At 41.3% G+C, this 25,506-nt stretch overlaps 1 protein-coding gene across 4 annotated transcripts in view; it reads left to right on the top strand.

Annotated features, from left to right (window-relative positions):
- The window catches only part of poc1b (POC1 centriolar protein B), a 54,074-nt gene extending 28,905 nt beyond the window's left edge, over window positions 1-25,169 (top strand). Inside the window, exons 11-12 of one of the 4 annotated variants that reach the window (XM_030424645.1) lie at window positions 23,020-23,325; window positions 24,363-25,169. In XM_030424645.1, coding sequence (XP_030280505.1) covers window positions 23,020-23,325; window positions 24,363-24,521 — 465 coding nt within the window. In that variant the 3' untranslated portion in view covers window positions 24,522-25,169. Of the gene's footprint in view, window positions 1-23,019; window positions 23,326-23,524; window positions 23,623-23,657; window positions 24,182-24,208; window positions 24,306-24,362 lie in introns of those variants that run through there. The other 3 variants (XM_030424648.1, XM_030424646.1, XM_030424647.1) reach the window with 3 other exon arrangements.
- The last annotated feature ends 337 nt before the right edge of the window (window positions 25,170-25,506 follow it).

The following is a 25,506-nucleotide window of genomic DNA, read 5'->3' as shown; positions in this document are numbered from 1 at the left end:
AAACAAGAGGAACCAAAGTTGCTGACTGACTCATAGGATGAAGAGAAGAAAGAAAAACCAAAGAAAGACAGGAACCGAAAGTTACAGGAAAATGCCCCAAAAAATGAACCCTGTTCTCTGGTGTCTGGGTTGATGACCTAAATTGTTGGTCTTCATATGATTTTGTCATTCTTTGCTCTTTGCGGGATTGTTAGTTCACATTTTGGCGGAAAGGTTAATGTTAAATGTTATCCACATCCGCAAAATTGATCAAATCTACCCTCTAACAAGTGAGCTCAGAGTGTCATGTTTCATGTCCAAGTGTACATGACAGTAAACATCCTGCAGAAGAAAGGATACTTCTTAACTGTGTCTTCAACAGTCATGCCATCTGCAATCTCCCTTTGGCGCCATGCAAAGGTTTGCTGCATACGGTCTCGTACAATCATGGTGTCTGGTTGCATATTCTGGTACTGGCTATGCAAGACCTTCACATGAGCCTCAATGGAGGATGGATCCTTGCCAAGAATTCTTGATGCCTAAAGAAAGAAAGAGGCTTATAAGCACACATCTGACCCAGAACTGTAGTAATTCCATTTTTATCGAATTAATCAACCTTGACAGACCTGATAAATACAAAACTGTGAAAAAGACACATCCCAACTGCTTTACTAGAGTTTCCAGGTTTGTTTAATCCAAGCACTAGTGGAACACTCCTACCCCCCCAAAATATCTCACATAAACATCAGATTGATAAAACATTTTTTTGAAAAATCCTCATCAAGATGTGCATCACTGTCCTTGGACACATTTCTCTGACTGGTTCTTGCAGTTTCTACAGGTTGAGGATGCTGTAATTTCTTGTGGCCGAACTTCTCCTTACTACATCTCACTTTATCGTTGTCAACCAGGAGTTCACGCTCCGATTTGAATTTACGCCTCAGAGACATGTGCCATGTATGCTAGTTGAAACAGACACATACATTACTAAAGACAACTATAATATCTTTGTTTGCACTAACAAGCGTATAATATCTCTATTGTTAAAGATACAGATAACTTTGCAGATTCACTTACATAACCATTTCCTTCGAGATCCTTGAGGAAAGGATATTTAACAATGAGGGTCTTTGCAGCTTGCACATATTCTGCATTTGTGGGATACCTACAACAAGGAAATAAATGTAAAGTAGTGGTCACCCGCCCTGAAGGTGCAAGCACAAGGACAAATGCTAACAATTTTATTTGTGTCATTTAGAGATTTGTGTCATAGGGATAAATATGGTTTTCAAATAGAGTATATATATATATATAGTTTTTTTTCCAGGGAAACGCTGCTATTTTCTGTAGTTTCCTAGAATCAGATGAACTCATAGATGCAATTTGAATAGATGGAAAGGTTAGCTTAGCCTTAGCTCAACTGCTGCATGTCTTGGTGACATCTCCTTCCACAAGTAGATAAGCTGAGGTTGATACGTCAGTAATATTTAAATATTACAAGTCATTCTATTTCCTTACCAAGACCTAACATTACCTTTAGCACACTTACATTGTGTATTTTGCCACAGCCTCATATAGAACTCGGATGATTATGTGTCTATCCTTTGGGTTTCTGTGACATGGTTCATTGTTGTCTAATTAAGTTTGTAGATGTCTTGGGAACGCTGGGATGTGAAAAGTAGCAGGCAGTCTCCCACTAGCTCCATCAGGGATGTGATTGGACAAAGATAAAAAAGCAGGAAATTATACGGACCCGTCGCGGGGGGGGGGGGTGTTAAATGTGACATCTGTCTTGGTTCATTTAATTTAACTTAAAATTTTCGACAACTGACTGCATAATATATGAATCAGAAACAGAAATGCTTTACAGCAGCTCCCATTCAAAGTCAAGAATATGCAGAAAAATAGAAGTCGGAATAAAAATGATAATAATAATAATAAACTAAACTAACTAAACTAAACTAAAATATGCTGCATATTTATAATAGAAGCCTACTGCAACTGTACTTTTTTTTTACCATTAAATGTTATTTTATACATTATCATATTCTATAATGTTCTGTCATGGAGTACATCACTTCACTGCTAACAGAAAAGAAAGCAGCTCACTGCCAGTTGCAGCTTCTTATCGTGATCTGCAGTCTTTGTTAATTTTTTGTCATGATTGCTATTATTAGTACTTAGATTATCAAAAATCACAGATACATGTCAGGATGAGGTTATTATACAGATTCAATATTTAACTGACACGTGTCATCACAGTAACAGCATTACATACATTAGCAGCTGTAAACACATAAACATATTATAAAACACATCATGTCCCCTTTAAGCGCGGGGTGCAGGTGTATATTTTGGTAAATAACTGCAAGTTCCAAATTAATGCAGAGTCTAATTTATAAAAAATAAAAAAACATCAAGGAAGAAGACGTGACCACTGACACTGCACGATTTTGTTTCTTCGCCTTTTTCACGTATCGTGCTTGCTTTCTGTCAGTCATCACACTGATGATCGCCATGCAGAGGAAAACTCGGGAGAAGCAGCCGCTAGATGTTTCTCTGTCGACCCCAAGAGAGTGAGAGATTGGCGAAAAAATAAAACATGCCTGCTCCATTGCTGTAATAGAGCAGATTTTTTTCCTTTTAATCTGAGATGGAAATCAACTTGAAATACACAATTTACACTGCAGTGTTTCCCCTATGGCGCACCGCCGCTTATTATTATGAGCGCCACTGCTAAAATCCTCCCTCTGCTCATTATTCAAAAGGACAGCTACGTAGTGCAGCTCCTTTAAGAACAAGGTAAACAAACGTCTCTTATTCATAACATCACTAAAGCTAGAGTCTGGTATACGAGGGTAGTTGAAGGATCTCTTCTGCTCTGCCGCACAGAGTTAAAAAAGTGCTGATAAGCCTGTTTAATACCAGGTTTTAGTACCTATCCCGAGTTACCTGCATGGCTTGTGTGTTACAGAAAATGATTTTAAGCTCAAACTAGAGCTGATACAGGTTTGGAGCCAGCTCTGCTCTCTTGGCTTTGTCCTGAAAGTGCTCTGAACTAATGTCCTATTTACATTACTTTTGTAGCAGTAAGATTACATACCTATATTCTCAGGCTTAAATCAACTGTAAATCCACATTTTAAAGCTGATTTAAAAAAAAAAAATCTTCCCAGGGGGGCATGCCACCGGACCCCCCTAGGCAGGGCTCGACAGTGCGACTGTTTTGCTCGCATTTGCGAGTTGATTATTTCCAGTGCGAATAGAAAATTACATTCAGTCGCATCAGTGCGACTCCGACAAAACTGTAGTACATGCACCGTTTTGCTGTTTACATGAGCAATGAGCAGTAAACACCCACATTTTTTCCGCCGTTTATCTGCAGTTTTGCACAAACGCGTCACTACAGTCGCTCTGTTTCTCTGGCCGCTCTGTGTCTGCGCTCGCTGCAGCTGCCTCCTCTCCCCCTCCCTCTCCTGTTGCTGCTTCAAACATGACACCGGCTTTGGGACTGACCGGCTGATGATTGGCTGTTCTGCCTTAAGTCCCGCCTCTCTTGCTGTGTTAGATTTTATTGTTCAGCTCCTACTGATGATGCGGGAACTACCGCAAAACACCCAATAATAGCCGGGCGTTTATTTGTTTCAATCACTTAACAGACCAGGCGTTTATTTGGGACAGGCGTTTAATTCCCTCCTCACAAAAATCCGGGATGAAAATGTCACAAACTTCTCCAGCTTCTCTGTGAATTCTCTGGCATCCTTCTGGGCACAACACGTGAAAAAGGCGAAAAAGAAAAACGTGCAGTGTCAGTGGTCACGTCTTCTTCCTTGATGTTTTTTCAAAATAAATTAGACTCGCAAGACAAGCATATATATAGTTTATTATTATTATTATTATTATTATTATTATTATTATTATTATTATTATGCATATTCTTGACTTTGAATGGGAACTGCTGTAAAGCATTTCTGTTTCTGATTCATATATTATGCAGTCAGTTTTCCATATTTTAAGTTAAATTAAATGAATCAAGACAGATGTCACATTTACATGTCAGGGTGTGGTTATTATAGGTGCCTTTAAAAAATGATCCAGGTATACTGATCCCTCCACTTTGGGATAATTAATGGTACTGTTTGTACAGTGCTTTCAGAAAATCAACCACCTGAAAAATGATAACATAATTATAGGAGTGAGAGAAATGATACATCTCAAAATATTAAATATGTTGTAATTTCAATTTAGAAATTTTAATACTTGTTATTACGCAAACCCCTATTACTTTTTGCCACCACCGCCAGATCATACTGATTTTGCAGGGAAGACTCTCCAAACAATTAAATGGGAACAATTTCAGTTTATAAACAAGTCTTTTTTTTCTTCTTTTTTTTCCAGAAAAACAGTTATTTTAATTTTTTTCGTGGCTGGGCCACTATAATTACACATGGGGCCAGTAAAACTCGAATCTACTGGCCAAGCGGGCCAGTAAGAAAAAAATGTTATGTTGGACACTGGGAGGCAGCCGGGGCACTGTAGCTGTGAAGCTTTAAGACCTCCACACGAAGCAGCCTGGCCGTGTCCACAACAGAGGACCTGTTGCGCATCAGCCTCGAGGGGCCTCCACTGGAGAGCTATGACCCAAGTCCAGCCGTAGAGAGGTGGCTTAGTTCCAAGCGGGTCAGGAGACCAGACTATGTTGACTGCTGGAGCAGGGACATTCTTCCAGTTTAAAAGAGCCAGTTATAACATTAAAAATTAGTCTACAGGGTTAGGATTAGGCTAAATAAGTACTTTATTTGTTTGAAAATGACGTTTTTACCAAAATTGCTGAATTTTCATTGTGCTACTAAAAAATGTTGTGTGCTACTAAATTTTTCAGCATGGTAGCACAGTGCTACTTGGAAAAAAGCTTAGCGTCAAGCCCTGCTAGGGGAGCACACAACAGCCGCTGCTGCCAAGAATTTCTAGGGGAAACACTGCATTGTTATGACCCTACCAATAAGCAAAATGCTATTACTTTCTATCATGACATCTTTTTGTTCACATAATGTATTCCTTGTAAAAGGTCAGGTACCAGCAATACCCTATATAGTAACTGCTATATGGTGGCACATGCTCTAAAGTCAGTGTTATTACTGGCTATTTCAGCTTGCACACATACTGATTGAATTTTACCTGTTTCTTGAAAGATCCTTGAAACAAACATGCAACCATAGTCTCTGTGAGGCCACAATGAACTGTTTCACCAACCACATCATTATCTAAATTTAAAAAAAAAAGGTAAGGTTAACAGAGAGAGATGACATAACATTAGCTTGATGACCACCCTCCAAGAATTCTGTGTCAGCAACCCAATTGATTAACATGGGCGCCAAAAGGCAGCGGGCAGCACCTCTTGGCGCTTTGCGGTGCTTCGCACTCCTGTCTTAACCCACCGTGAAGAAGCGAGCTACAGCGAGCGCCATTTTACATCAGCCAAACTTTGCCTGCTGTCGCCTGTATGCAATTTTACATTGGCTAGTAGAGGTATCCTTAGATAAAAACTTTAGCCGACCAGTTAACTTGCATGCGCCCTTCTACATTAGCCGACGTTGGCAAGCTGTATTAATGTCAGCTACATAAACTGAGCTAGTGAGGAAAAACTTTAGCAAGTGGCCACATTTTGTGTAATGTTAGCTAGCTCATGCTAACGTTAGCGCGCTAGCTAGTGAAAATGGGGCCGTTTTGGGGCTGTAATCCACTTCAAATTTAAACTTACCTCTGAATCTCTGGGCTTCGACTTCGGTCAGCGGTATGCCTGCCGCGGATATATTTTGTATGAGCTCCTCAGTGGAAAGGCTTGAGAGCGGCATGGAGGACACCTGCAGCAGCAGCCGAAGACAGGCGCTCGCTGCTCTGCCGCAGCCGACCGTTAGTTTGTGAATTTTAAGTCCAACAGCCAATCACAGCTGGTTCTACATGTTTGACCCTATATCCACAAATCAAAAGTAGGGAGCTGACGATCTTCGTACACTCTCCAATAATAAGAAAATAGAATACGCACCCGTGGGCGGCAGCTTTTCCTGTCTTTTTTAAAAAAATGTGTTTCCCGTATACAAAACAAATGAGGGAGATATGTAAGGGTCTAGCAGGCTTGCAATGCCTCTGCAGCAGGCAGGGCAGACAGAGAGCAGATCTGAGACACAAAACTTCACTTTCTCCTGATTTTTTTTGAAAAATAAAAGTTAATTGCCAGAATATTGCTCATTAAAAACAGGTCCAATATGAGTCTGTCTGTAACGTTACTCGTGTGTGTGTGTGTGTGTGTGTGTGTATTGTTCTTCATTTACTTACAGTCAATATTATATCATAATCACAGTACTGACTGGATAATGTATAAGCAATTTCTCACATCCACAAATTTAGTTACAAAACCTTTACTTTTTTATTTCAAGGCTACTCAACCATAGCCAACAAGTTAAAATCTACCTTAAATAGATGAGGAAAAAGTAAAACGTCAGTAAAATTAATATTTTACCTAACCTTTTTTTATTTGGCCTAACACACACTGGCCCTCATTTATCAATCTTGCGTGAAAACGGGTGCAGATCTGAGCGCAGAATTGGTCTTACGACAGGACACACGTCTGATTTATGAAACATTCGTATCTGACCAATTCCAGCGTACGAATGATCGGGTCTTGATAAATGCGGCGGCTGAATTCGATCGTCATTAACATGTTACGCCCTTAAATATTCCTGGTTTGGAGGCCTCGCCCACTGAGGTCGAACATGGAGAGAAGAAACACTGGCAAGAAGAGAAACTTTTCCAAGATGGAGATCGGCATCCTGGCAGCGCCGGCACATCGAAGGCACTCCGTTCACTAATGCAATGTTGTGCAAAACTGAACAGGCCACAATAATATCGCACACTTTCTCTGGGGTGCACAGCAGCGTTCCCCCTGCTGGTCTGAGACGGAACCACCTGCCCTTCAGCAACCCGAAGCAGCAACCCGGGACAGAAATGGACTCCTACTGTACCCCTATTTCTGACAGAAAATAGGATTGCTCCTTTTGAAATCATTACAATACTGAGAACATTACAACACTAAGTGAGAGCTAAAGAGCAGTAGAAATCCTTTCTTTGCTACTTAATGACTTGTTGGTTATTTAGAGCATAAAGGCCCTGACAAATCAAGGCCATTAATGGATGTTGCCCTGTCATTGAGCATCTGTTGCTGGCCATAAGCTGCAGTATATACTGTATTTTTGCATTGTCTCATTAGATGCCTCGTTTAATTGAGCATGGTAAATCGCTTGAAGAGGAAATCAGTGATTTCACTCAATATTAACCAGTTATTCACACAGGGACAGCAGGCGTTTTTTCTAATCACTGTCGCCAAGTGCTTGCTCATGGGGGAATATTTGGACTCTGTAAATTAGTATTGTCTAGACTTACTGTTGTGAAAAGTGTTATGAGAAGTTGGAAATCTCCGCTAGGAATTTTTCCACCTCCAATGTTTACTAGAATGTATCATTAACACTTTGTTTTTTGGGGCGGCTGTAGCTCAGTGGGTAGAGCTGAGGACTGGTGACTGGTGTCGCTGGTTCGAATCCCTGGCTCCCCGGGACAGGACTGAGCTACATGCCGAAGTATCCTTGAGCAAGATACTGAACCCCAAAATTGCTCCTGATGTGCAGTTGGCACCTTCGTGGCAGCCACTGCCATCAGTAAGGGCCCTGCGATGAGCTGGCGACTCATCCAGGGAGTACCCTGGCCTTCGCCCATAGAGTCACTGGATTTGGCCCCAGCAACCCCCGCTCCACCTTGAAAAAGGTGGTATAAAGCGGTAACATCACCCGCATGGAGAAAGCGGAAGAAAACGAAACTTTGTTTTTTGTCATTCAGGCAGACAACATCTAGTATGTGATCGTTAGCTGGATGCTGGCTGCAGTTTTAGGTGCGTGTCATGTCATGTGCATCTTTCAAATAAACATTGAAACATTTTTGTCAAATCCAATGGTCTGCCTTTGCATGGCTGTCTCTCCGAGTTTAGTTTGGTACATCAAAGATATGGTTTATGAATCATGGGAGGGGAGGCTTCCTGGCATTAAATTTACAGCCAACAAACTGACATTGAATGAGCTTGTTTCACTGAGCATCCAGACCACCGGAGACTGAACAGGGCTCCAGACTCTGACATCAAGACAAGGCGGAGGCATTTCCTCTTGGCCATGGCAACACTTCAATTTAACAGGTGAAGGGAAGTGTGCAAATAATAAAAAAAATCCTTAAACACATTTACCAGTGGCTCTGGACTTCATGGGAAACGCATTTACCAGCATCAGGACAAGGGATAGAATTTTGTGTGGGTGTATTTGTAAGGGTGTGATCGCGGATGTTCCAGGTGTCACTGTGGCCTCTAAAAGCACATGTCCATGTTAAAGTGTATTTGCTCTGTGGGTGTTTGCAGAGTGAAATACAGCCTAGTGAGGAAAACATGTTTCTACCACCTCAACCATACTCTTGTTAAATGTCTTACTTCTCTCTTTCTCTCTGGAGATGAACCTGAAGTTTGTTCCCACAGATTTCATAGGCCTTCCAGAGCCATGACTGACCTATATTTGTCTTGTTTTGACCTTAATGGTACATCTAATCTTACGAAAAATACAACACCTTGCTTGGTGTGGAAATTGTAGTCCCCTTTTGTTGCCATGGTCATAATCCAGGTGAGTGTAGGTTATGTTTGCTTTGTCCTTATCTTGGTGTTAAGAAAGTTGTGACAAGTTTGAGTGGTGTTTGGCCTTAATGATCAACATACTTTGTGTTGGGTAATATGCTGCCGTCTGGCTGGACTGCTGTTAAGCATGTCTGACCTTTGCCGTGGCTACACAATGGCTTAATACATGTTAAGCGGTATAGTGATACTGTAGTTTTCATGATTTTAGGCCAAGCTCTTTCATTGCTCATATCTTTAACATTTCAAATTTGATCAAAATAAGCTGATAATTGATACAAGAGCAAGCGATCTCGGATGTACATCACAGTTTCGGACATAATTTTTCAAAACATATTTTCATCTTCTATGTATGGGGAAGGCAATGGGGGCTTGGTGGCTTAGTATAATAAAATGAATATTTTTTTGGCACATCCAGAGTGAACAACATAACTCACACATCACGTTGTAAGACCCATATTCCAAATGCTTCACCAAGTCAATCAAGAATGCTAAAACACAAAGATGATTTCATTTCCATAAAGAGAGTTGATCAACCTCCCTTAAAACTTGAGGGATAAATCTATGCGCCTAAAAGTGAGGTAAACATGGATCCTTTGAGTGGAAAATATATATGCGGACAAGAGCTGTGGAAAGCCATAATAATCAATTACCCACCATGAGGGAGGGCTGAGACATAACCTTCTCAGAGGCAGCCAAATTTAATTTCCTGCCCCTTGTTGGTCTGGTAATGCCATGTTAATAGCTTCCTGCTCTCATGCATTATAGCCACACTGCCACACATGCTTATTTACTGCCGTGACAACATGCCTGCCTGACCTTACTGTTACACGAATGACCTATTTTTATTTGCATACAAACATGCACAAAACACTCCTTACATATGATGCAGTTGCAATTATTTCAAGTTAACACTAAACTGTTCAATTATCTGCACTTTGGGTGAACTTGTGGAGTTCATCTTCTGCTGAAATGGATTTGGCAAATCTACTCTGTTTTTCAAGTTTGACCTTCTGTACTTATTGGAGTTGTGTGCTTGCAGTTTGAAAGATAATATGTTTGAAATGTGAATGAGTTTCTAATGGAGGTTTTTTTTTAGTGTTTCTCGCCATTAAGCATTCTGTGTACAGTATAATAGAAGATCAACAAATGTTTTGAATTCACTTTTATATTCATAAAACATTTACAAAACCAGTTCTAAAAAAAAAAAAATCAAACCTGTGCGATGTCCAAAGTGAGCCGGCTTTGTAACACTGAAAACCCAGAGTTAACCCTGAAGTTACCACTCGCTTACCACAAATCCTACTTCACAGTACAGGCTGCTGCTCTGTTTAAGTTTGCTTGCCATCTTTTTTCCTTATGCTGGTAGCATTTCTCAGCATCTCACCACCACAATTACAATAGCGTGACTTGCCATAAACACTAGCGGTATTAAGGACAGCTATTTTGTCACACATTTAAACTTTATTAAAACATGAAGTTTGACCTATTCAAAACTTTGCAGTGGCGAGGAGTTAGATAGGAGTTCTGGTAGTATGATACTGAAGCATGTAATATTGCCCTTTCAGTCTTTGAGACAAATGCCAATTTTGTTTACCTTTACACCAGTGAATGTGATGTCACCAGAAGCTTATGGTAACCCTCATATTTACATGACCACCCTCTCCTGTTAGCAGAAGTGTGTCACATCACCTGCATGTTTGGTCACGGTGTATACCTGCACAATTTACAAATGAAATGGGGACCCATTCATCCCAACCATAGTGCCAACAGTGGCTGAAAATTCCACATTGTAAAAAGTAAATAAACAGACCCTGGCTGTAAATATACTAATTTCCTTTCCCACGTAAAGATGAACAACAGTGATTTTTTTCACTGCTGTGTCTCATCTGTGTTGTGCATAAGAATGTATTAATGTGCCTGTTCATGTATGTGCTTCTGTGTTTGTCAGTGCAGGTGTGATTCTGTGTCCTTGTATATGTGTATAGATTTTTTGTTACATCCCCAAGTGGAAAGCTTTCATTTTATGCTTTTCATGGGAGCTACAGGAAGCTTAACCTCTGTGTCCCATGATGATAACTCATCTTTGGCAAGATGTTATTATGTAAGCGGATCGAGTGTGCTCTGAAAACCCGGCACAGGGTTACCAGATCATAGGCAGACACTGTTTTAGAAAGGCAGGCAGGCTGGACAACTTGCATTAACACGTGGCTGACTGTAGCTGTGAGATATGATTGCAGATTCACCAGACCACCTGCACATATGGTTGTCAATTCTGATCTCATTTCAGTTGCTGTTTGTGCTGAGTACAATCACGATTGTATTATTAGCAAGTCAAGTCAGTGTTATTTACATAGCCCAATATCACAAATCACAGTTTGTCTCAAGGGTAGTACTCTGTACATCGAAAGCCTTCGATTTGATATAGGAAAAAAAAAACATTCTGGGTATAGTTTGGAAGCTCATTTCCGCATCATGTCTTGATTTGAACTAACCAAAGGTTTGTAGTCCATTCATCCATCCGTAAACATTAGTCTGTTGTTTTTGAGCCAGACAACTGGTAGTAATGAAAGCGTTTCAACAGGCAGTTGACCAGAAGCAGTACATGAGGAGAGCGCTTGAATAGCTGTTGTTGTTTCGCAGGCTAAACACAATAGACTCTGCGTTTCCACACCAACACTTCAAGTGCTTTGCCATATTTAATGAACATTGAGCAATCGTTTTTTTTTTTTTGAGGATGCTTTCAAACAGCACTGCATCCAATTTTAGCACGAGTGGAAACCTGTAACCCTCTTAATGAAAGGTCTGTGTGTCTGTCCATTAATTGTCAAAGGGCTGAAAACATATTATACTCAGTTCAAATCTACTCATTCATTTTTTGCAATTTTCGAAAACAAAAAACAAAAAACAACACAATAGGCATTCAAATATATTAATAGCCCCTGCTGATCTTTTGAGATTTTAGATTTTATAATCTTCTGGGGGCTTTGACGCTTATCAAATGAATTTCGTAACAACTGGAGTGTAGCGTAACAAGCCATAAACGCAGTATCAAAATAACATTGCTAACATGTTCACTATATCAACGTTACAAGACCTGGTTTTGTACAAACACAGCAAACACAAATCAACATTAGCATCATTTAGAGTCATGTTTATGGCCACCTGATGAGTTTTTGTCCAATATTCTTTCTCCTTTTTGCCTCTGTTTTGGTCACCACCAGCTCTTGAGGGAAATCCAGCCCCAGAGCTGCTAGTTTGGAAACATTTCTCTGTGGGTCAGTGCATCTTTTAGGGGTCTTAATTGCTCTGTTAAGGTTGGCTCTGTTATAAAGAAAAGGGTTTTTGGTTCATACTAGTTCATACAGGTGAATGCGTTTCTTTTTCAATATGAGGGGTGTTCTTTGTTGATTATTGTTTTCAGATTTTTCATGAGTCCCACCCATCCATATGTTAATCATTTCCTCCGACAACATTATTAACATCTTGCTGTGGGGTATGAGCGAATGATTTGAGGGATGATGTTAAACCTCTCTGTCTCCATTTCTTCATTGCCTCTCTCAGCTCGTTCCTCTCTATGAGCTAAGCAGTGCGGGTCGATGAGTCATCTTCATTCTTGGTGGGATCCTGTGACAGATGCTCTCTCATTCATCCTGCAGAAGTGGGTCAGAGTGCTGAGTTCATCTTCACACTATTAAACAACTTTCTCTTTCTTTTCGATTGCTTTATTTCTCTATCCTCTCAGACAGTCTCCTGTTGCACTCAGATGTTTCTCTGTCTGTATTTCTCATTTTGACCTGGTATCTTATATCCTGATGGACTACCGATGAACACTGGAGATGGACTACAATTCAGTCCTTCATCTCCCTTGCATTTGAAGGGGACCACAGGAAGCTAATACGTCACATTTATTTTGGGCTAAGAAACGGTACAAAATTGTTTGACTTTTTTATTCCGCCACACACTATCTGTCACACTGAAATGTCAGGTGTAGCCTACCTAATCTGATGTAATCATCACAAGCTGAAGACTGAAGGTCCTGATTTGAAACTATAAAGTTGATAAACCAAAATTGTTGATAAGGTATGGACGAAAGTTTAATTGAGAGAATTTGCCTGACATCGTCTATCTAAGAAAGTGCATCACACTGTTGGAGTTGTGAGAAATACAAATACACTGCACGGTTGTACAGAAGTTTGACAGAGTGATGCTTCTTTGTCTCATGAATAGTCTTTGACTGAGTACAGACACCTGGTTGCAGAGAGCGCTGTAATCCAACAACAGCACTTGTTTTCACTCACATATGCAGTAAAATGCTTACTGTGTGAGAGCAAGACTGTCAGTAAGGAGATCAGCGATGCATCAGTAACAACAACAGTCGGTACAGTAAAAAGATTTTGTAATTGCCTTTAGTTTTTCCAATACCAATCCAATAATATATACCACAATGTTCCACATGGCATTCCACAGATAATTTTGACATCTTTAGCGTGTATAACAGACTTATTTCTATGGCACTGGGCAGGACGTACACTACATGATTAATTTAATATATATATTGTAGCATAAGAGTTATACATAATTCTTCATCCATCTTATAATAAAACCCTTTCTCCTTTCCCAACTCGCTCATTTGTTCTGTCTCTATCTGGCGATGGCCACACATTTTCAAGAATGTGTCTCGTCTGCGATCAGCACCTTCCATCCAGAATTGGCAATTATACATAACTTATCATATAAATGCTGACACTGTCATACAGAGCCAACAAGGACCCTTGTTATATAAAACCTCAGTGTGGGGAGAATGTTTTATGAATGAATGGCTGCCACACTATATTCATTCAAAAGAATTTGTATTTGAGGAGGAATTATTCTTTGACTGTGTGCTTTGGTCTGGACATGGAGTTTTTTCGATTTGAGAATACGTGCGTGTGTCCTTGCAAACTTTTTTCTTGGGTTGACTTGTGAGTGTGTGTGTTTCACTTGAAAGGTGTGTGTGTGTGTGTGTGTGTGAGTGCGAGTTCAGGCTCCTCTGGATGCATAATTTTGTTGGGGCAGTTCTACTGTATGTATTTATATATTTGCAAATGTGTTTTTGTCTGTATGATGAACCCAGGCAGGACGGCGCTGTCTTTTTTTTTTTTAACTGCTTGTGGTCGAGGTGTTTACTGTCCCCATTCGTGTGTGTGTGATGCGGTCAGAAAACGCACTGTATTTAATGGCAAATCGCTGCCAAGCAGGTTATTTTCGCTTCACTGTGTGGGTGGCTGCTGTGCGGATGTCACAGACAGACAGATAGGGGAGAGGGAAGAAGGGAGGGAGGGTGAGAAATAAAGAGGATGTATCCACTTCCTTAAAGCCACATGAAACTCCTCTTGGCTTCCTGCTTGTTCTTCAGCTCGGGCTTTTTGAAAACCATCAACGTCGCCGCACCTCTGACAAAGATCCTGTTGGGGGAGATCAGTGGTTCCAGCTAAATCATAATTACATGGCTTGTATCTGTGTGTATGTCTTCATGTGACTCTGAACTTCACTGATTTATTTGTCTGCATCTGTTTTGGTGTGTCTGTTTGTCCATGTGGGTGAGAGCATCCTTAAAGCGAAACTCTCGCCAAAATGCAACCTAGGCTTTTTTTGAGAATGTACTCAAGTCAAACCTTTGTGTAAAAGAATAATTACGATGGAAGATTCACTTTTAAGATTTACCGTATCTTTGTTTTCGGGTCAAACTCATTTTCAATGGGAGTGCTACGGGCATGTTTTTCGCCAACAACAAAACAATTAATTATCTGTGCATTTATATGGAACTAAGCTTTGGGAGCGGTCTACCTTAACTCACCTCAATGTTAAGTCACATTCAGGGAACGATACTTCTGGCTGGCAGGACGGGGGCTAGCGGAACAAGCATCTGCTAACGTGAGTAGTTCAAAACTTTCTTTTTAGAAAACTCTGTGTACACAAGCAATGTTCTGAATGCTCGTGTTCATGTGTAGAGACCCTGGTGATACTACAAGCAAAGTTTCATGTTGTGTCGGGCCTTCTTAGTGTTTTAAAAATAGCGATTTTGATGCCACCATAAAAATATGGTACGGTACATACGGTAAAAATGGAAATACGGTAAATCTTAAAAGTGCCTCTTTTGTCGTTATTATGCTTTTACATGAAGGTTTGACTTGGGTACATTCACAATTCTCAACAATGCCTTGGCGTGGGGTGCGGATAGCGCTAGAGGTCAACCGATTAATCGGTTTGGCCGACAAACACATGTGACAGAGACGGGGGAAAATGAATCATCTGATGTGGTGTCTTACCGACAGGAAATGGAGCCTTCAAACGTTTTAGATCTCCTGCCAGTTCCACTTTGCACCTGACTTCCTGTTACAGGTTAAAGGTCAGGCACAGAGGATATTGTGTGTGTTTCTGTACTTTACCACACAGGATGCAGGTTGTTTTCTTTTAAGATAGTTACATTGGATTCTACTTTCAGGGGTCAGCCTGTGTAAAGAGTAGTAATGCTGTTGCCAGTCCTATTAGCTCCAGCTACAAACATGTAGTTAATTAAAACTGTAATTGCAGCTGGTACTGTTTCCAGTATTTGTACTAATACTCACACATTTTGCCTTTTCTTTCACCGGGGACTCTATTTTACCCTAATAACTTGCAAACTTTTGGTTTTAGTCCTGATTGGAAAACAATCTTCATTCATTCCTGGGTCAAAAGACTCACAAGTTTTATTCGCTCTAGCTCCAGTTGGCAATGATGGAAAGGTGACACCATAGAGGACATATTAATTTAAAATTTCCAGTATGATGCTTTGGCGCATGTTGAAGTTCCAGATGGTTGCGCACCAATAGTCTCCAATGAATGTCAGCGCTGAGTTTAAGAGAGATTAAGATAAAAGCACCTCTATGCTTCTGTCTACTGTTGCCTGTTTTCTGGCACGTTTGAGCATGGGTCATGTGACGCACCAGGAAAAACAAAACAAAAGGCAATCTCATCCACTGGCAATGGATAAGGAGTCAATCACCTCTTGTTAGTGGGCCTACCTGCATTTAAAACATCTTTGCTCTAATTTGGGTAAAACAACAACAGCTATTTATTGGTACCCTCGCTGAATCAATGTAATGGCCCCATTCAAATGATTATGGTACTATGGTTTTGACACAGTGCTAATAATGTCGTAGAGCCGTTGCTGCTGCCTCTGTAACTACAACTACAAACACTGCCTGACTGAAGTTCACTGTTTTCTTAGATTTTCTGTTATTTCATGCAGCACTGTTGCCTGAAGGGATCATTTTAGTTTCTGTTCCACATCTGTAATACAGCTTGTATTGTTAAAGAACGTATTGCATAGATTTGTAATGAACACTAGAAGGCATGAACTGGATCGAATTGGGGTTATAAAGAGATGTGACAGTACATTGAAATGTTGATTTCCTGTGTTCTCTCGCAGCAGTGTGGGCCCCACCACTCTCAAGGAGAGGGCCCTGGCAGACTGACTCCTGCTTACAAAAGCTGACTTTTGGGATGTTCAGGAGCCCTCTGGTGTTAAAAACACGGGGTCATATGTCGGCCTAGCTGAGGATAAAATAATCGTCGACATGATCGAGTTGATAAAGCTGTTAAAGTTTGTTGTCTGATACACTCATGAAAGTATCTGTCAAACTGGGCACTCTGGAACATATTCCTTGCAGATACCTGCAGTGCAATTTACAGTCTTCACACCATCTTAGTTCAAGAGGGTCTGCTCTATGTAGCTGCATGTCAAGAAGAGTACTGCTGTTAATCAAGGGAGGGATTCTGGAGAGTGACTCCAGCTGTGTGAGTTGTAATTGGGTATGTGGTGGTGGCTGTTGATTGAGTAATTGCTTGCTTGTGTGTGTGTGTGTGTGTGTGTGTGTGTGTGTGTGTGTGTGTGTGTGTGTGTGTGTGTGTGTGTGCGTGCGTGCGTGCGTGCGTGCGTGCGTGCGTGCGTGCGTGCGTGCGTGCGTGAGAATGCGTGCACCAAAAGTGTGTCCAGAGGGCAACCATTTGCCATTTGAGACACAAAAATAGAAAAGTTAAACCAGGGTGGAGGGTCAGCACAAGCGATTTTTTCCTTTGATTCCTAACAAGGATTTCCTCCCTCCATGGGGCCTGCTATATTAACAACATTATATGGCATCCTGTGACCAGGAAACGCTCCCTCACCATCACAGGACCAATTTCAGTAGCAACCGTCTAATACAGGAAAGGAGTGACGAGGTTACGTGGTGGGTTCACATAGAGTTGGACAAATAACAGTCTAGGACATGCCAATGTTCCATGTGACCAAGTTTATTATCTCTGCAAGGTGGAAAGGCTTTGAGTCAACAACAGCTTTTGTTAATGTTTTTTTAATTTTTTTTTTTTATGTAAGATCGTTCCATTATGATTAGTTAAAGTAATTACCAAATTGAGTTAATGTGCAGTCATATCCAGCACATCAAGCTTGGATGATGAATAGCAGCAAGTGCCAAATTTTGCTTTTAACAAACACCACTTTCTCACCAACACCAGCATCGTTTAGATTGTTATTGAGATTCACTCACATTTTATTCCAGCTCATTCTCAGTCCTTTGACAACATTTATAGCCTTCCAGTTAAAGCCATGCTGCAGTGTCACTGTGGCGCAGTTGATAAAAGGATCGAGAGAGAGGACATAAAGCAGGGGTTTATTTACCATTCTTAACGGATGGAGCCTGACAGTTTCTAGTCCGTTAATAGTCCGTTTCCTGTGTGCACCACAGTGAGTGACCACCACCCGCAGACCTGTTTGATTGGCTGATTGTTTGAAGCAATCACTCTTCTCCTGAAAGAGCTCGCACTTACAATAATTGGGTACAACTAAAAGAGATTTCTGTATGTGGATTTCTGCCTGTGTTCACGTTTAGGATTAGTAAATGTAAGTCTGGGCGATATGGCAAAAGGTATGATCACTATTTGTGTCCATATTGAACAATAATGATACTTTGTCATGATACATAAGTTCTTAATGCTGCCAGTAAGCATAATATTACCAGTATTCTGGTTCAAAGACACCAAAGGGTGTTAGTTAAGTTATAATATAGTTTAACAGAAAAAATATATGATGTATACATTTAACTGTGCAAGCATGGCTTGGTTTATGAAATATTTTGTGACAAAAGAATATATAAAACAACATGTAGGCAAAATGTAAAGTTTCGCCATTCACTACATGCTATTGTGTATAGAACTGATTACCAAAATAACTTAAAGTCATTTGATCATTTGAAAAGTGAAGTCTGAATATTCACAGAAGCCACTGTATATTATGACAAAGTAAATTGCACTTGTTACTTCTTTTGATAAAGACTAGTCAAAACACTTAAACTTTATCCTCATTGCACGTCACTGCGGGTTTCTGGGTGGGTTTACTATGTTCATATTTGGCGGATCCTGCCACCTTACTAATTATCTTGGGATCTTTTTTTCCTGTCTTTATTTGTCATGGAAAAATAAATATTTCTGAGTTTGTATTGTATTAATATTGAGTTTGAATTTCTTCCCCAAAACGACATAGTGCCCTTTTGATGTTCAGATGTTGCAAAACCGAGTGTTGATGATAATAAGATATCAAACACATTTTAGTATGTTTTGAAAGGCATGAACGTTTTGAAAGTTTCTGTTATCGCTTGTCTGCTCATGTGTTTCTGGCAAGACTTTTACCATCATGTCGTCTTTACACTATTTTACCCTTCAACAGCCATTGTTGCAAGCAGTTCTTTTATTAATTATTTCAATTTGAATGAATCTGTTAACCTCGCATCTCATAGATTGCCACTGTATAGAATTTGTGCAGTCACGCTTCCAGCTGAAGTAGCACTTCTAACATTTAGCGCATAATGGTCCGCATGTAAACAAGAGCCAGTGTTTGGCATCAGGAGGGCGGACAGCTCAGTGTGAATACTAATCACGATCACGATGCTTCAAGAGCCCATCTGTGCACCCTCCAGTAGACAGGAGGCACCGACCAACGTGACAGACCACCTTACGAGGTGTGCTCACCCTGCTGATATATATTTACAATTTAGATTTTAGCCATTTAGTGTCACTCAAAAAGTAAGCCTGACCTGCAGCAACAAGTTTGAAGTCGCATCCTTAAGATAAAAGCGTACCTGTGCTTTTAAATGCATGCATAAAGCTGGAGAGCTTGGTATATTTTGATATTTTTATTGACTAGCTTAATTTCCGAAAAAAAAATACATACACGTCATTCCTAAATGGCATTGGCATCTGGCGGAATGATGGTGAAAAATTAAAATGTAGCGCTAGAAGATCGTTCATGGGGAGGATTTTCACATAGACATCAGGCAGGTTTTTGAAGAGGAGTATGTGGCTTCAGGTGGGGGGGAGGGGGAGGGTAGTGAGAGGAGGCACAACATCAGAGAGGCCCTTCAATTAAGATCAAACAGCTTTTTTATGTAAGGGTCACAGTATCCGAGGTTTCCTGCCAAAAGAGAGAGCAGAGCTAATTCTGGTGCTCATGGTAATCAGGTTTTTGATCAGACATCTGTGATTTGATTTAGAAATGGAGGGGATGTTATTTCTGATCTGTTTTCTCTTGAGAGTCCTTTTGATCGTAAACATCACAGATGCTGTTAACATTTTAACATAGGCTGCTCTTCTGCTGACATTGCCATGGCGGTTAATTCTGATGCAGCTGTGTGAAGCTATCAACAATGTGAGCAAAGAATATTCATGATCTACATCTGATCATCTGTCAATGAGCAACACTTAAAAATAGGGATGCAGCTAACAATTTCCTTAATTAATTGATCGTTTATTCTCGAAAAATGTCTTCAGATTGCTTCTTTTGTCCAACCAACAGACTAAAACCCGAAGACTCCTCATTTATCATCATAAGATCATTAATCAAAGCTCCTCTGATGCAAAATAAAGACAAAAATTGCAGCAAAATGTGGAAGCATTCCATGTACCGCAGTAATAATGTAATCAGTGTACATTGTGAAACATTAACTTGACTTACTACACAAAGCATACCCATTATTTTGAATCCTCGTGACCTTGTAACATTTCAGCCTCTGTGTCCCACACAATATACAACAGCCCTGCCATATCGTTGACAACGTGGACATTGTTGCCCCACCATCATCATCAGGGAACTGTCACGACACTCCCACTGTGCCCCTTTATTATCACGGCGGCTAGTTTCTGCTCTGCTGTGCTCGGCCACCCCAGCCTTACCACCCACTCATCTCCCATCACACAAAAAAAACCCCTGGCCTGGCAGCACACCATCACCACATTCCCGCCATTACTGACAGCGAGCCATGACCCCTTACATTCCACAGAGCTTAGCAGAGATGATTTTATCTCAGAAATGACCCTCATAATTATAAGGTTCTCGTTTTAAGCTCCGTATATGCATTGAAAGTACTTTGATTAATCTCATGTTACACCTGCATTACTGGTGCTGCGTCCTTACAGAGCTTCTGTCTAATGTGCTGGCCGTCACGGGGCTTTATTCAGTTCATTGGATCAAGTGAAATAGTGTCACTTTATAGCTGCATGTTCTCATGATTTGCACGTTCTTCTCACTTCTCAATATTTCAGTCTTGTTGTGCTTCCTTAAAATACTCTGTATTTGCTGCTGCTTCTGCACGAATCAATAGTTTCACATAATCCATAGTGGGTGTTCTTTCATGTGTTTGAATACGCCTGTGTGTGCGCATTGATTTGACACTCAGACCTGCTGGGGTATGCCGCCTGTTAAAGGTTTGATTGCACCCAAACTTCCTGGCAGAGGCCGGGAGGGGGGGGAACAGAGGGATGGAGATCCACATCTGCTGAGCGTAAATGAGCTGAGCAGATGTCGGCCAGAGGAGGGATGAAGAGATGAGAAAATATAGAGACAAATGAGCATAGATGGCAGGGGAGACTCGCCATCCACACACTGACGGCTTTGTTCGGGTCCACTCAGGAGTTAAGAGTAACCCTCCCTCCTTCCTTCTTTAAAGACACACTCATACACTCCTCCTCTCCTCCCTCCGTCCCTCCTTCATCTCCTGCCTCCCTTCACGCTCTCTTTGAAGTGAAGACAGTGTGCAGGAAGCAAGCCGGAATCGATTGCTCCATGCATTAGGCCAGGAATGTGTGACACCCTCCTCTTCCTTCCTCCTCCATCCTCCTGACACATCCCTCATTTATTTATCCCCCTTCTGCTCCTCTTCTTGCACTCCATGCACCACCTGCCCCCTTCCACCTTTCACATAAGGCCCTACTATTATTTCGGGCAACGTCCAACTTTTCTTCACTTGGTGCTGTTTATGAGCAGAGTCTAGAGACTGATCTGAGTGCAGCTGTCATGGTTGCGTCGTGGTTTTGGCTGTATTTTTTAGAGTGAATGGTGATCTGAAGCAAATGCAGAAAGATTAAGTAGTTTAGACGTGATTACTTGATTGATTGTTAATTTGAGATCAAATTAGAAGCTGGTAACTGATAATTTAAGCATTTTACCAACCACAAAATGCCATACGTTCACTGAGTCCAGCTTCACAAATGCTGGAATGTGTTGCCTCTCTCTCTTTTAGTTTGTTTTATTCTTTGGGTAGAGAAGGGGACCCATAAACAGAGGCTCTGTCCTTGCCACAGCGGCCCAGCTTTCCAGTCCGACCTGTGGCCATTCAGGTCAACTTCAGGTCCTGACACACCAGGCGGACGGTCGGCCCTCGTTCAATGTCGGGTCATCCTTAAGCACCTGTGGCCCAACCGCCGTCTTATCGTCCGATTGAACGTGTTGCATCTGCGGCACAGAGGCTGTTGGTGAGAGAAATCCCTTTGATTTGCGCTTCAGCCAAGTGAATCAGTTCACGAGTAGGAAAACTGAAATTTGAAAAAAATGGAAAGCTCCATGATCGCGGTACTTTCCAATATCTCTTTTAGCATTGAGTAGAAGTAGCCATCCTAGCGAGAGTGGTGTCAAACATCGTAACAATGACTTGTATATCTGCAGTCCTGAGACTTCCAGTTACCCTCTTTTGAATGACTTATGCAGACTACCGCCACCTGGAGGTACGGAGACATATGTCCTCTCACACAAGTGCAGAATTTAGGGGGTAGTTGACCATCATCTGTAGGCTTTGATTTAGACAGACAATGGGAGATGACTTGTAGTTCTTTGATGTCAGTCTGGTTTGTCTGGACTCTCAGAATACATAGAATACTGTGTCTCTACTGCGAAGCTACTGTTGTGCATGTGTGAGACTATTTAAGTGTAAATCCATCGTCAGTCGTCTCTGCCCGGATACAAGATAGACGAGGAAAATGTGTGCCTGGTTAAACTGAACATCATGTTCTCTCATCATCATGACAAATATAAACGAAGTAGATTTTTCTCTTTTTTGCTCTGTGGCTATACGTCTCCTTGACTCAGAGTGCATATTATCTTGTGAACTTGTCTGTAGTTAGTCCATCAGTCACATAGTCTGCTGTTCAGTCAGTAATCCAGCAGTGTGAGTCATCCACCTCCTTCAGTCTGCCAAGTTTAAAGAGGCTCAAGGCCTGCTCCTCTGACAGAACAATGAAACAGGAAGGATGTTGGCTAACACTGCATAGGACTATGTATCACTATCGCACATTAGCTAGACTAATTAATAACCCTGCGCTTTATACTCCATCCCACTTTTCATTTCTCTACATTTCAGACAGGGCAGTAAAATAGACTTTGTATCTTGGCCTCAATGGGGTGTTATTAGTGTTATTATTAACAGCTGAAGCTTTAACTCCATCTGGCACAATCAACATTTACTTCATAACTAAAAGTTGGAGAAAAAAAATTGCCATTTGAAATTACATTCAGCACTTTGACTGTAGGGATCACATCAATCCCTCCAACTTCACTTGTTAAACTTCTTTCTAAAGCTCCAAAGAATCAACATTTTATATCTAAAAAATGTCTGAACTGCAGTTTTTTAGTGTGAGCGAGCACACTGAAATTTACCTTTTCTAGTCTTATCTCATAAGTTGCCATGTGTTAATTTCCAGCAGGTTTTTGGAGCAGGCTAGACACTTACCGGCTTCTTTAATGGGGTTATTATTTTTGATAGCCCCATGCTTTCGGTGCCGAGTCCTCAGTTAAATATCAGGATGTCACAGTGGTGATTTGAGTCTGATTCTGCTGGAACACAATGCATTTGATGAGTGCAGACCCGAGCACAGCACTCATCAAAGAAAACACCTGCATGTCTAAAGCGCAAAGCACTGAAAATCAATCAGCTAAAGAGTAGCCTTTCTCTCCCTCTCTCTTGCTTTCATCTCCAGCTCTCAAGCGGTCGGACACACTTAATGCCCACGCAGGCTGCCGCCAACAGTCACCACTCCAACGGTTTGCCCACGCATCACATAAGCGGGTCACGAGTGGACGGATGGATGGGAGATGAAAGTGCCGGTAGGGCAGGTGTGACTGCTGGGAGCCAGACTGGGGCAGGCAGCAGAGGAAGAGGAAGGAGAGAGGAAGAGGAAGGGGGGAGAGGGCAGACGCACCCACTGGAAGTTCTCTCGGGTCATCCATCGAGCCTGGACTCGACCCTGCGGCACATTGTTCAACAGTTGGACATTCTCACGCAGGTCAGTTATTATTAAAGGTCCAAACTGTCCTCACGAGCTACCGTCAGTGTGTGAAAACTTGAAAGCATAGGCAAGTGTTGAGAATTAATAATCCTGTGTCTGAAAGCTTTAATCCCAGTGTCAGGTCACATTTACCCATCAAAAAGTCCAAGATGTAAGAGCCACATTTTAATCTGGTGTTTTATTCCCCATGAGAAAGTCAGTTGAAGCGAACCTCCCGCGAATTTGCAGCATCTGAAGCCAGGTCAAATAAAGACGCATAGAACAAACACAGAAGCCGGTGAAGGTAGGTTTTATGGTTTACCTGTGCCCTTCTGCACCTGTTTGAACAGGTGTCACCAGTAGCTGAGGCAGTAACAGAGACAGATGAGGCTCATGATATGTCTTGCTGAAGCAATGTTGCATCAGGTAGATTGCTGGAATATATGAATTCACTGCATTGTGTCGTCAATAATTGAGTCATGGCTTAGTGCCTCGTCTATCAACGGCAAGCATAACATGTCCGCGTGCAAATGAAAAGGAAAAATCAGGAAAGTGTGCATACATTTTTAGCATGCTGCACATCTTTCTTGGAAAATCGGACTGAAAAATATGTATTTATTTTTGTGTATGTTGTGTATGAATAAGAAATGTTTGTTGAGAAATGTTCTGTTTTCCATCGTAAAACAAAACAAATTATTAGAAATAACACATGATGAACTGTAAAACAGAACCAGATTTTATAAATATTTTATTTTCAGACTCTTTTTACCCTCATCGTAGAATTATATAATCAGAGGCATGCTGATGAGCTACCCTCAGCTTTAAGGCCAACATCTGGCTGCCCTGAAAGGACACCCAGATGTGTCACACAAACCAAAAAGCCTCTTCTCTCTCTCTTTAGCTCTTATGTTGCCGACGGGATTGATTTCAAGGCTCTCAGACTGATCTCTGCTCGTTTGAGTTTCTTCTTCTGTAATTATTTTCTGCCCGCTTTATAATTATACCCCCCCCCCCCCCCCCCCCCCCCCCCACCCCCCCCACCCCAAAACATGCAGACTGTTTCAGTGCTGGAGGAGCGTCTCACCCTGACTGAGGACAAGCTGAAGGAGTGTCTGGTCTACCAGTCCCAGATTCTGAGGGATGTGCGATCATCAGGAGGGAGTCAGAGGACGGAGAGCGAGGAGACGGACGGATCACCGGTTCAATTCACTTGAGGATGACCTCGCCCTCCGTCAGACTGCAGCACAAGCACACACACTGGGTGCTATTGTTTAAATGCTGGACATGAGTTTGTGTTTGTGTCTATGTACATATGTGTGATTATGAATGGCCACCTTGGTGGTCTCTCTCAGGGGTCAGTGGGTTAATCAGGATTTCGGCTGGTGTGTGTGTGTTTGTGTAATAGCAAGATATTTTTTTCTCCATGTCTGTCTTCACCTCTTAAGGATATCCAGCTGTACAGCCAAGCACAGTCTGGCTGGGACATTCCACTGTGTGTGTGTGTGTGTGTGTGTGTGCGTGTGTGTGTGCGTGTGTGTGTGTGTGTGTGTGTGTGTGTGTGTGTGTGTGTGTGTATGTTGATATGGATGTTACATCCACTCCGGACAGCTGCAGCTATGAAAACAGACAGTGCTTGTCTGCTGTATGACCTCTGTTTGTGTGTGTGTGTGAGTGTGTGTGTGTGTGTGTGTGTGTTTTACATGTGTACATTTGTGTATTAGCGCAACGCTTCTGCAATAACATCTTTCATTGTATTGCCATGTCGTTTGAAAACCAAGTGGTGCTACACATGTTGCCTCAGATACACATCGTAAGATTATGATTTAATTTATATGAATAAATGATACACTGTATTGCACTAATGTTATTATTGTCTGTATTTCTTTCCCTCTTGCTCAGAAAAAAGGTGTCTGCATGACAAAATAATCTATAATATCAATTTAAGGCCATAGCACAGTGAAATCATTATTCGTGTAGTTTAATCCCTCATCTCATTCTGGAGTCTTTTATAGGTCATTCATAAAAAATATTCCAAATAGTGGCAGGAAATGTTAAGGGGTCAACTTGACCGTTCGCCAGCCTGGCCGATTATGAGACCTGATATTCAGCATTTTCTGTTTTTTCTTTTTACATTTTTTAATTAAAATTTTGATTCCCTATCAAATAAATCGATGTATCGATCAGCCTCTAATGCAGCAT

This window comes from Sparus aurata, chromosome 8, assembly GCF_900880675.1.
Source record: "Sparus aurata chromosome 8, fSpaAur1.1, whole genome shotgun sequence".
NCBI classification, from domain to species: domain Eukaryota; kingdom Metazoa; phylum Chordata; class Actinopteri; order Spariformes; family Sparidae; genus Sparus; species Sparus aurata.
Note: the sequence above shows the minus strand (reverse complement) of the source record. Positions and strands in the feature narration are given on the sequence as shown.